General features: G+C 45.3%; 1 protein-coding gene across 1 annotated transcript; it reads left to right on the plus strand.

Annotated features, from left to right (window-relative positions):
* Positions 1–3,335: 3,335 nt before the first annotated feature.
* On the plus strand, positions 3,336–11,758 carry LOC130848763 (pregnancy-associated glycoprotein 2-like). Its single transcript, XM_057727164.1, has 9 exons — positions 3,336–3,394; positions 4,480–4,627; positions 5,589–5,706; positions 5,803–5,921; positions 7,104–7,297; positions 8,216–8,332; positions 9,808–9,949; positions 10,036–10,134; positions 11,606–11,758. The coding sequence occupies exons 1-9, from the start codon at positions 3,342–3,344 to the stop codon at positions 11,756–11,758; spliced, it is 1,143 nt and encodes a 380-aa protein (XP_057583147.1). The 5' UTR covers positions 3,336–3,341.
* Positions 11,759–12,376: the final 618 nt, after the last annotated feature.

The following is a 12,376-nucleotide window of genomic DNA, read 5'->3' on the forward strand; positions in this document are numbered from 1 at the left end:
AAACTTGAACCCATGTGGCCAGTGCTTGAACACGGACAAAACCCAAAGCGGGCCAACTGAGATCACAGACTTGGTTTCAAAACTCAAGGATTCTCAGGTTCTTGATGTCTCATCACAGAAAGAGTTCAGTGAGAGACAAACTGATAGGTAAATAAATATATTTAGGCAAAAACACACTCCACAGACAGACTGTGCACCACCTCAGAAGGTGAGAAAGGCACCAGCGTATGGGGTAGTCAGTTTTTACAGGGGTGGGTACTTTCATAGGCTAATGAGCTGGAGGGTTATTCCAGCTATTTCAGGAAAGTTCAGGGATTTCCAAGAACAGGGCCACAGCTCACTCTTTGATCCTTATGCTTGTATTACTGAGGCTCAACGCCTAGTGGAAGTCAATTGTCTGCCCTCTTGGACTCATTTTGTTCTACTCAGTTTATGTCATACCTTCAGATTATGCCATTCTTTCAAAGTGTGTGCCCTGTCTCCTTCCCTCCTGTTTCAAAATGGTCCCCTTTTGGCCTCTTCATATGGATTCCTAAACTTTTTGTCTGCCCCCTGTCCTTTTTGAAGGCCCTTGATTTTCTGGTCCTTCAAGATTCCCAGGCTTATCTTGTACATTTCTTGGCCCAGCCTTGAAATCAGCCATTTCATCCAGAATCTCTGGATCCTGTGGTGGAAAATGGTTTTTAGAGGTCACAAGCTAGGCCTCAGGATAGTCACTGTTATCAAGTTGCCATTGCTTCTAGGCTTTTAGTGGTTGGAGCCAAGAATAAGATATTTTCCTTAAAAAAAAAAGGAAAAAAATGCATTGGTGCCAACATATATTCCAATTCAACATTTAAGACCCCAGGCATTTAGTTAAGCTTTTTCATTGTACACTTAAATCTCTTCTGTCTCTTCCACTGAAAGTCTTGCTTCAACACCACATAGGGTTAATTACTTAGTTTCTGCAACTTGTTTTCTCATACTTAGGATACTTTCAAAACAACAGCAGCAATATCACCAACAGAAGGTGTTGGATACAGTTTCAGATTTCTTTGACTTTTTGTTTTGGTTTTGTTTTTGAGGGAAGGTGTTTTGTTTGTTTGTTTGTCTCTGTCCTTAGAAGATATCCCACGCTGAATGTAGAGTCAAAATTCTGCAATTTAAAGCCACTTAAGTAATGTTTTGTTCTGTGTGGCTATATCACCAACTTGATAGAATTAGGTTTGTCTTAGTTCTCAAGTTGCACAGATCTGTTTATTTATCTATTTTTTTGATTCTGTAACACATTTACATGGTTGCAAAATCAAAGTATAAAACAAGAAATATCTCACTTCTGTCCCGTCCATCCCCCATAAATTACAATTTTTATTAGCTTTTAATTTATTTTTCCACTCTTTCTTATTGAAAATAGATTAGTGTATATGGAAAAGCAACAAACTATAAGCACCTTTCTGGTCCCTCTTTTTTCAAAACTAAACAGTGTATCCTGAATTTCTCAGCCATTCCATTCCTTCCTGCATCCCCATTATACCCAATTCTTCAGTTGCCCTATGCCTTATTCAAAGCTCCCCAGTGGATGGGCACTTCAGCTATGTTTCTAATCATTGGCCTTTACAAACCATGTTTCAATGAATACCTTGTTTGTATGTCTTTTGTGTTTTTTGCCAGTGTAACTTTGGGATAAATCCCTAGAAGAAGAAAGGCTGAGCTAAATTTTTTTTGTGTATGTCATTTGGTAAGTGCTGTCAAATCCCCTCCATAGGGATTGAACCACCAAAACCAAACTGTAACAATGTGCAAAAGTGAGTAGGAAGTTGCAGCACCCCATCTAGCACCTACCTGTTGATGTGGACAGATTCCCGCTGTTCTACTCAAGGTACAGGCCTAAATAGATCTCATGCAACAACACCCAAGCCCTGGAAATCCTGGAAGGAGCCATAAAACTCCATTGTTCTACTTTGGCCAGAATAACATTTTAACATGTAGCTTGTTCATCTCAGGCTGAGCAGAATCTCTGAGTGGTGTTTCCCATCTCTTTTCAGAGATAAAACATTGAATAATTATTTCTTTCTATGTTTGGTGTTGTAGACAACATATTTCAAGTTGTGGATCCTCTTGAGGAATTAAATCAGATGCTTAGCAAGTGGACATTATTCAGTTCATTGCTTTATGTGACTCTGGTGATTTTTCTTTAAAAATAGAAGGGAAACTAACATGCTTAAGTTGCATTCAGTCTCTTATTCATTCTACCAAAATGAATAGAACCCTCTCCCTGTCCCCTTTCTACTCCCACCTCTAAAGAAAAAATAAAAACCTGCAGGCTGAATCCAGCATAGAATTGTTTCAGGTTTGGCTCACACTATGTGTGTAAGAAAAAAAAAATACATTCTCACATTTAAAATCAAGGAATTGACATAAATATCAAGATTTCTGACATCTTGAAAACATGGCCATCCAGACTGCCTTCCAGCCTGGCAGTCACTGGTTGAAGCTAAGCCGAGGCTGCCCCTGATGGTAGGTCATGTGCTGCCTGCCCTATATCCATGATGCCCACCCAGCCATTCTATTCACTGATTTTGCCTCCTGGGCCATGAGTTTGTGAGAACTGCCCTAGACTGTTATCTACCTGAAGATAAAGTCCACCTGTGTCTTATCAGACTTTAATTTTCCAGCATCTAATCTAGACTCCAGAACACAGGGAGTTCCGGAACTCTTTCTCAGATGATATGATGTATCTTGCAGATGCATGCATCACATTTCTTCCAGTAGTGAAATTCTTCAATTGTAATATTATTCTAGCCTAGATTTTTGATGCAGATTGCCATCACAAGTGCCCCCAATCTCTGCCATCTCTCCCACTATCTAAATCCAAGCACTCATAGGTAACTGGGCTGTCCCTCAAGTCTTCCCTTTGCCATTTGATCTCTTTTCCTTCTAGCTATCTCCAGTCAACCTGAGGACAGCAATGCACATCTCATGAATTTGCTGGGAAGACCACAAGAGATCACACATGTCAAGCACAGTCCCTAGCTTTTATTTTTATCCCGCTACTACCAGTATCTTACCTTCAAGTTGGCAAGAGTCTCCCAACTCCTAGTTAGTCCATGAAGTTCAGTTTGCTTTTGCAGCAAAGCCCCAAGGAAGAGATTACAGTAGAATCCTCTGTATTCTGAGAATTTTCTGTGTCCACACCCCTAGGGCACTAATGGAGGGAAAGATTTTATCAACAGGTTCATATTTCTTTTTAGATCCATTGGTGGCCAAAAGGGACAATTAGGGAAGGTCAGAGCTTATATAACTAGGAGATCTTGTCCACTACTACATGCTCTTTCCTGAGTAATTGCAACAAGGAAAGAAACATGAAGTGGCTTGGGATCCTTGTGCTGCTGTCTCTTTCAGAGTGCCTAGTCATGTAAGTATATGGACTGTAAGTGGCATCATCTCCTCTCTCTGGTTTTTCTTGTTTTCTGATTCTTCGACCCAACAGAGTTAGAAGAAATATAATCATTCCCTGACAGCCTGAAAGATCAACTCACACTGATTGATGTGTTCCTTGCCATGGGCACTGAGAAGCCCAAGGGTCTTGGGGTGGGCATTTAGGGTTGCACAACTCTGGGGGTTCAGTCACATCATGACCTCTTTGAGAATGGGACTCTCAAATTGTTCAGTGCACAACACCTGCCACCGTAAGTGTGGTCCAATGGAAGAGCACTTCTCCTGTATTTGCTTCTAAGTCTTCTCTCTGCTCTCTCTCCATCTCTGTGTGAATGTGTCCATTCTTCATCTCTGTATCTCTCTCTTTTATCTCTCCATCTCTTTTGCTGTCTCTGTGCATGCAGAAATCCCTGATTTTTTTCTTCCTCTTTTGACTCTTCCTTCCTTCTATAGCCTCTTCATTTCCTTTCTTATACCCCATTTCCTGGCATTCTCTCTCAACTTTCTCTTTTGCTTGAGACTTTGAGAAAGATCAGGAAGGCTACTTCTATGTTTTTTTACCTCTAACAAGCAGGGTGACAACAGCCAAGTCACAAACTCCCTGCATTTCAGTCCCTCCCCTGTAAAAATAAGTTAATGATCCCACTTCTACCTCCTTCCTAGAGCTTTCTTAGAAAAAAAATATTGCAGGATGGCAATACCAATGGTAAGAGCTGTCATTGTTGAGACTTCCTACATATCCAGTACATTATATCCATCATCTCACTAAATATCCACAGCATTCTATACGGGGGATGTGGGTTACTATATTTGACCTTTTTACTCATGGGGAAGCTGAGACTCCAAATGTACATTTGACATAACTCAAGATTACAGAATGGAACCTACATTCAAACTGAGATGTTTGCCCTGCTCTTTGCTTGGTGTCCTGATAATAACAACTCTAAAAATGCTGGGTAAATACACAGCATCATTACATTGCAAGGTATGACGGTCATACAATAATATGGACAGGTGATTGCTGCCCTTCTTTTTTCTCCATTTTCAAATGCTCGGTGAAAGAATCCCTCTAAGGAAGATCAACACCATGCGAGAACCCCTCAGGGAGAAAAACCTGCTGACAAATTTCCTGGAGAACACTGACGACAGGTTCCAGAATGCCACTGATGACCCGAAAGTTTTTCTTCACCCCCTGAGGAACCACCAGGATGTGAGTGTGAGGGGAGGATGCTGTTCCACAGGGCCCCCTGGTGCTCTGCCCTAACACTGGGATTCACTTGGAGGTACCAGGATGGATGTTGGGTGTAGGCTTATTGCAGGAAGCAGAAACACTGAGGAACAGGGAGCCCATTCCCAGAGGAAAAGGTATTCTCATCCTCAGCACTTGGTCTGTGGTGACCGGGCCCAGAAATGACCAGGGTGCAGGTAAACCTCCATTTCTGTGCCAAAAATATGTCATTAGTTTGAGGGAGATTCTTCTCTCTGAACTAAGTGAGCCACAGAGTTTTAGGTGAAAGGTGAGCTATGTCTAATCAGAAGATATAGCAAACTGCACATCGAGTTTGAAACCTCAGGCAGAGGAAGCTCAGCCTCTACAGATCCAAGGAGGACAATAGAAAAAAGTTACTGAGCCCTATGGCCTGTGACTCCATAAAAATCTAAGACTGTGGTTATTGTTATTGATTTTATAAAGGTCTCATCTCTCCTTCAAGAATACCTAGACCAGCCAGAGAGATAGGCAATGAGTAAATGCATGTATAATAAAAGGGCCAAGTACATGGTGTTCAAAGGACATGCTCTGAGTTTAGAAGAAGTGCCCAGGGAAGACCGAGGAGGCCCATCTCGAGAAGGAAACACTCAGGCTGAGCCTTGAAGGGGAGATTGGAGAGCTTATCAAATGAAGGCATCAGGTTAAGACAGCAGTGTTTAAGACTCTGTGTTAATAATGCACTAACACAGGTTCAATCCCTGGTCATGGAACTAGGATTCTACATAGAAAAAAAAAAAAAAAGAAATCAAAGGAATGCACAGGTTTGAGCAGAAGCTGTGAAGGAGGGTGGATAGAAAGTGATATCAGGAGACATGGGACACGTGCAAGGGAGGCACTGTGGGAATTGACAGTTGCCCGGGCACCCAGGCCTGCTGTAACCACCCCTTCCCTGCCCCAGTAGATGGTCTACTTGGGAAACATCACCATTGGAACACCCCCTCAGGAGTTCAGGGTTGTCTTTGACACAGGCTCAGCTGATTTGTGGGTGTTCTCCATCTACTGCTCCAGCCCTGCCTGCCGTGAGTACTTTCTCCACCCCACCACTACCCTCTTATACTCACTCTCCCAGCTACCATCCTTGGCACCTGAGGGACATTCATCTCTTGTGTCTTCAGGTGCAAACAGGCTCTTCAACCCTCGCTTGTCCACCACTTTCAAGCGCACATGCCGGATCTTTGATCTCATATACGGCTATGGGAGGATTGCTGGATCTCTTGGCTATGACACTGTCCAGGTAACTGGAAACCATAAGCTGAGTCACGACTGGCCCTAGGAGTTACCACTGTATCCAAAACACATCATGGGCAAACTGTGAGGGCCTGTCTTTCCCAACATCCCCTAGTGGCTGGCACCCACCCTGTAAAAATTGTCCCTGGGGAGTTTGTGTTTGACACACAAACTCCCAAAATGGCTAACCTGGAGTGTGGCTTCGGGTGTGGATTTTCAGCTGCTTTCTCCATGAGCTGCTCAAGGTTCATTTTGCTGGGAACAGGGAGAGAGGAGAAAAAAGTACCCACTTTTCTATTCTCAGACTGTGTCAAGAACTTTGTGGGTATAACAGGTTTAATCCTGCAACAACCCCAGACAGCAAGGACTATGACTGGCTCCATTATACAGAGGAGGGAACTGAGGTGCACAAAGCCAGGGACTTGTAAAAGTCAGGTATTGGAAAGCAGTGGAGCTGGGCTAGCCAGCCATGACTCATGCAGGTGTGAAGTATTTGGAGAGAATAAAATTGATGTAGGGCTACAGGGGGCAGCCAGGGGCTTCAGGCATCTGGGCAGGGAAAGCAGTGCACCACAGATGTGAAAGTGGCCTGAAAAAAGGGCTGTCACGCTAGGGGGCTTTTGAGAGTCCAATGAAATCTATGGCCTTCCTCCACCAGAGTCTTAATACCCTCTCTCTCTCTCTGTTTCTCTGTCTCTAAGACACAAAAATCTCCAAAAGCATGTTTCCCAGAGAGAATTTTCATAAGAACTCTGGTATCAACATTGTAAAATGGGCTTCTGTGTTCCAGGGCAGGTGCAGAATCTGCAATGTGTTGCAATGAATTCAGTCCATTTTTATCATCTGATCATAGTGATACTAAAGACAAGATTACCCTGCTCTCCACTCATTTTGTCCTCATATGGGAAACACTTTATCTTGTCCTCTCAGTTTCCCCACCTTTACAGAAGGCAGGAGGCCAATTTTACCCATTGCGGATGGTGCATGAGTACCAGCTGTTGGATAAAATCCACAGCCCTGCACAGATGGAACCTGAATTCCTGTCTCAGCATGATCTAACCATCTGAGGTTAACCGGGGTCACAGCCAGGCCTCAGGGCTTCTCTTTGGTCCTCATGGCATCGCCAGCCCATCCCAGTTCCAGCCCCACATCCCAAACATTTATGTGGGAACCCTCTTCTCTCCTATAGATCGGGAACCTTGTCAACCTGGGCCAGGCATTTGGGCTGAACAGGTGGCACACTGGGTTCGAAAATAAATGCTATGATGGCATCCTGGGCCTGAGTTACCCCAGCCTCGCCATTGAAAGGACCACCCCCATCTTTGACAACTTGAAGATACGAGGCATCATTTCTCAGCCTGTCTTTGCTTTCTACTTGAGCAAGTAAGTCTGACCTGGACAAGCGGTCTCTCTCAATCAGCTATAAGATGCTCTCAGTTGCACAAAAAATTATAGACCACCTAATCCTGATGTTCCCTGAGAGACTGTCTAGCCCAGCCTAACTATGGGCCCAGGCCAACATCTGGCCCCACCACTGGTTTCTCTAAATAAATTTATTTTGCAAGACAACCATGCTCATGAGCTCTAGGGCAATGGCTTCACCCAAGACAAGGAGGCAAGAAAGAGAACAATGGAAGGTGTCAGGATACAGGGTGCACGAAAAGGCAACAGGATTTGCTGATGCTGATATGGAAGGAAGGAGAGGGATGGCAGTAATGTTTACTTCCTCACTAACATTTTATTGGGAGCTCAGGACCAGCTACACAATTGACAGGAGCCACAGAAAAATGAAAATGTGGGACCTCCTGTTCAAAAATTATTAGGAATTCCATGACAGGGGTACCAAAAGTGTGGGAGACCGCTGAGTGTCGGGCCATTGAAGGTCACAAGTCACAGGCCCACGCAGCCAACACTAGGTCAGCCTGAAGTCACAACCTCAGTGCCTTCCAGCCTCAGATTTTTCTGAAAAATGACAGGCTACACAAAGGGAAGTCCTAACCACTCCATCATGGTGGCTCTGAGGGTATCTCTGAGCACTCTGGATGCTGGAGAGGGCAAGTTCCTGTACGGAAGGGTGAGTGATCGGAGCCCAGCCAGGCTGCCAAGCTTCAAACCTCTTCTGTGCCATTCATTAGTGAGTGACAGGCCTTGGTTGGGTACTCAATTCCTCCGTGCCTCAGTTTTCACGTGTGTAAAATGGGGACCATACTAGTGCCTCTGATGGGTGGATAAGCACAGCACTCAGAGATTGAGTCTTGTTATTCTCTGACAAGGAGTCCTCCCTCTTCCTACTTTTCTCAGCGGGAAGGAGAAAGGCAGCGTGGTGATGTTTGGTGGGGTGGACCACAGCTACCACAAAGGACAGCTCAAGTGGATTCCAGTGTCCCAAACCTCCTACTGGCAGATAACCATGAACAGGTAATCATCTAGCTCTGAGGGTCACCACAAGTTATACTCTCATACGTGAACACAGACACATGCAGACAAACACAAATGCACACATAGACACACAGTCACACACAGACACATACACTACACCCAAGGACACACACAGACACAGAAACACACAGATACACACACAACACATGGACTCATAATCACCCAGGTCTCCCACTCAGGGCCCTGACCAGCATCCTGAACAGGGTCCAGAGATGTGTGTGCAGCCCAGAGAGGCCTGCACCCACTATGTCTTGAGGCAAGTGACATGTTTAGAGGACCCTAAACTGTGAGGAAAAGAGGATCAGGGAGAAATTCACCAGTATAAACAGGCTTCTCATAAGATTAGCAAATCTCCAAGGCTACCCTAGCCCAAGGGAGTACTCATATTACACAAAAGTGCTGGTTTACAGACAAGGAAAGTCCTGGACAAACTGAGAAAACTGGTTGCCTTAAGGGGAAGCTTACCAGCAATGGAGAGTGGTTGGCTACACTCTTGAGACGTAAAGCAACTCATGCAGAGAGACACTCCCCCTGCCCATTGATAGCAGCACACACACACATATCCTGGGAACACAGTGGGCAGGGGATGTGACAGACAGAATCAGGAAGCTGTTATTCATGAGTGGCTTGAAAACAGGGGTCAATAAATAATGGGATTCTGGCTGATACTCTCAGACAGAAGCTTACGTGTCTTTTGGATGTCCCCTGGAATAGCATGGGCATCACCTGGTGGGGGCCTCGGTGTCAGAGCCAAATAAGAGGGCCGTGCTTGAAAACAATCATCTCTCACAGGGCAGCCTGTTCTTCCTTCCTCAACACTGTCAGCATCTACTGCCCCAGACATCATCCATCTTCACTGTGTGGGTTGACACATTATTGTTCAGACACTAGACACAGGTCTCTGCTTACTCCTCATTCATTTCTTCTCTCACTCACTCATTCACTCATTCACTACACAAACATACACTGTGCATCCACTGTGTGGGGGGTACTTGAGGGATGCACTGTGGTTACAACTTGCCCTCATATCTAGTGAGGGAGACATACATGAAATGAGTCACATGCATAATGAATTACTACTTTCATACATCATACACATGAGAAAGGGTCGAGATAGAATGACCAAGACAGGAGCCTGATCTAGTCTGGGGAAGACTTCCCTGAAAAAGTGATATTTGAGCTGGAGACTGGAAAGAAGGGTAGATTAGCTAGAGAAAGGGGATTGAGGTACTCTAGGAAGAGCAACCAGCACATGCCAAGGCCCTGAGGCACAAAAGAGCCTGATGCATTCAAGAAATGAAAGGAAGTCAAACAAGATTACATGACCAGAGCAAAGGAAAACAAAGTCAAGGCATGAGCAGAAGGGCTGTTCTGCAGACAGTCTGGGAGGGGGGCAGTCATGGGAGGAGACTTCAGAGTGATCCTGGTGCCCACTTTGTCCCACTGTCTCTTAGCATCTCCATGGACGGAAAGGCTATTGGTTGTTTCAGTGGCTGCCAGGCCATTCTGGATACTGGGACCTCAACACTGGTTGGCCCAACTAGACTGGTCAAAACCATCCACAAGCTCATCAACGTCACAAGTTTTGGTGAAGAGGTGAAGGAAACTGCCACAGGGTCACTCTGGGGTTCTCCACACACTAGGGATCAGCTGGGCCAAGCTCTCTCCTCTTTTTCTAACAGTACATGGTTCCATGTAGCTCCATCACTCAACTGCCTATCTTCACCCTCAATATCAATGGCAATGACTACCCAGTGCCTGCTCAAGCCTACACTTGGAAGGTGAGGGGACAACCCTGGGGGCTGGTTCTCAAAATTGGGTGTGGTGGAAGCTTTGAGCTGCTGCTAGAAAGAGGGTAACCTCTGCAGGCCAAGCCACATCCCTGCACATGCTGCTGAGACACTGTGGTTGGTCCACTGTCTCCCACAAAACTAACCACTTGAGAATAGAGGACAGTCTGAACATCCATTATCCTGGAAGAAATGGAGACATCACCCTTTGCTGGCATAGTGTGAGACACAAGGAGAGGGGAACACTAGGGGCCATTGCCCTCAAACAGCCTTGGTTCCATCAGACCTCTCAAATGAATGAACAAAAAAGTCAGTTCAGGCAAACCCTGATAAAGGCTAAGTGACAAATGGGGTTGGCTGGGGTCAGTCTCAGTGTGTTGTCCCTCCATCATGATTAAGAGTCTCCCTTCCCATCTCAAAAGTGTACTGGTAGATTATGAATTACATAGTTCCCTTTTCCTTAGCTGTAATTTCTCCTTGCTAAGGCCCAGCTCCCCCTCTGTGAGTTGGGCTATCAGACCCCTTTGTGGGGAGGTTGGATGCTCACATGAGTAAAGGGTGCACAGTGACTGCACAGCCCCGGCACAGGGTTGAGGTTTTATATCAGCTCCCTGTGGGACTTCAGAGGAGGCTGCTGGGCTCAAAGAAAGCTCTGAGGAAGAGAGGGAATTTCAGTAACTCCAAACCCCCAGCCTCATGGGGAGGCCGGCTTGGATTGAAGAAAATCTACACTGGACTCCATAGAAATGGCACTGCCAGGGGTTGTGCCAAGTGGTGCCAGGTCCGGATTAGGGGAGATGAGGGCTGCAGACAAAGGGGAGAACCAGGGAAAGTCACACAATCCAGCCTGGAGTGGCCAGGGAGGGTGAGCATGTGTCTAGGGAGTCTTCCTAGAGATTTAGATCACAGTCTTAAAGAAAAGGGAGGGAAAGAGGGAGAAGAAAAGGCATTCTCTTCAGAGGAAATGGTGAGCATGGGTCAGAAGGAAAGGTAAAGGGGAACTATAGGCCATTCTTGACTTTTTTTTTTCTCTTGAAGTATATTTGATTTACAATGTTATGTTACTTTCTGCTGTGTGGCAAAAAAAAAAAATATATATATATATATATATATTTTTTTTTTTTCCTATTCTTTTCCATTACTGTTTTTCAAGGAATACTGAAAATAGTTCCCTGTGCTATGCATGAGGAGCTTGTTGTTTATCCATTCTCTGTATGTAAGATTGCATCTGCTAATCCAAAATTCCAATCCTTCCCTCCCCCACCCCTGTGTGTCAGGGAATCCACATGTCTTGGGCATTCTTCTTCTTGGATGGGCATCCCCCTGCCTCAGCTTCTAAAAAAAAGCCACTTGGTTCTTACTAAAAGAGTGATGTAAATCTGAGAAGCTGCCATTTCTGGATAATGAGAGGGTTTGCAGTCAAGGACTCAGGTTGATAGGTATGTACTTTTGTCTCACCCAGAGTCCTAATGGCCTCTGTTTCACCAACTTTCGAGGGGAACCCCAGCACCCTAATGAGCCGGAGACCTGGACCCTTGGTGCGACCTTCCTGAAACTGTATTTCTCGGTTTACGATCGGGGAAACAACAGCATTGGCCTGGCTCCTGCAGTGTAAATGCCAGGGCTGCTTCAGGAATCAATCAGGCCCACTCCAAACACACACTCACTCCCACATAGGGCACTCCTGTCCAGGGATGGCGGTGGACTGTGTTTGGGGCTCTGCAAAGCCCTATTTTCAGTAAAGAATAAAGGATTCCATTCCTAATGGTGCAAAAATGATTGGGTGCCTCTCTTTGTGTTGGGGAGGTGCTTCATTATCTGGTAGGATCTAGAACCTCATGTGAACCACTAGTGAGAGGACCCCAACTCTAACTGGCTTCATGGAAATGAGAGACATTTTGCAAGGATGCTGTGTATCAGGACACAGACACCAGAGTAGATCCACACATCTCAGTGAATGAATCCAATAAATCAGAAGCCATCAGCTCACTCTTCCCCCCCCCCACTTTCCCTTCTCTCATCTTTAATTCTCTTAGCCTGACTGCTTTCTTCCTTCAGGCTTCTGGACATATGTCTCCAAGGGGTCTAACCCATAAGGAGATAAGCTGAGAAACATCAGGGTACCAGTGAGGGCCCTGTTGATTCACCTCAGATCACGTGCCCAGCTGTAAACAAACCATCCTGTCTGAGGGTATGGAATATCATGATTGGCTTTAGTTGGTACTTGCCCTTG

This window comes from Hippopotamus amphibius, chromosome 3 (assembly GCF_030028045.1).
Source record: "Hippopotamus amphibius kiboko isolate mHipAmp2 chromosome 3, mHipAmp2.hap2, whole genome shotgun sequence".
Classification (NCBI taxonomy): Eukaryota; Metazoa; Chordata; class Mammalia; order Artiodactyla; family Hippopotamidae; genus Hippopotamus; species Hippopotamus amphibius.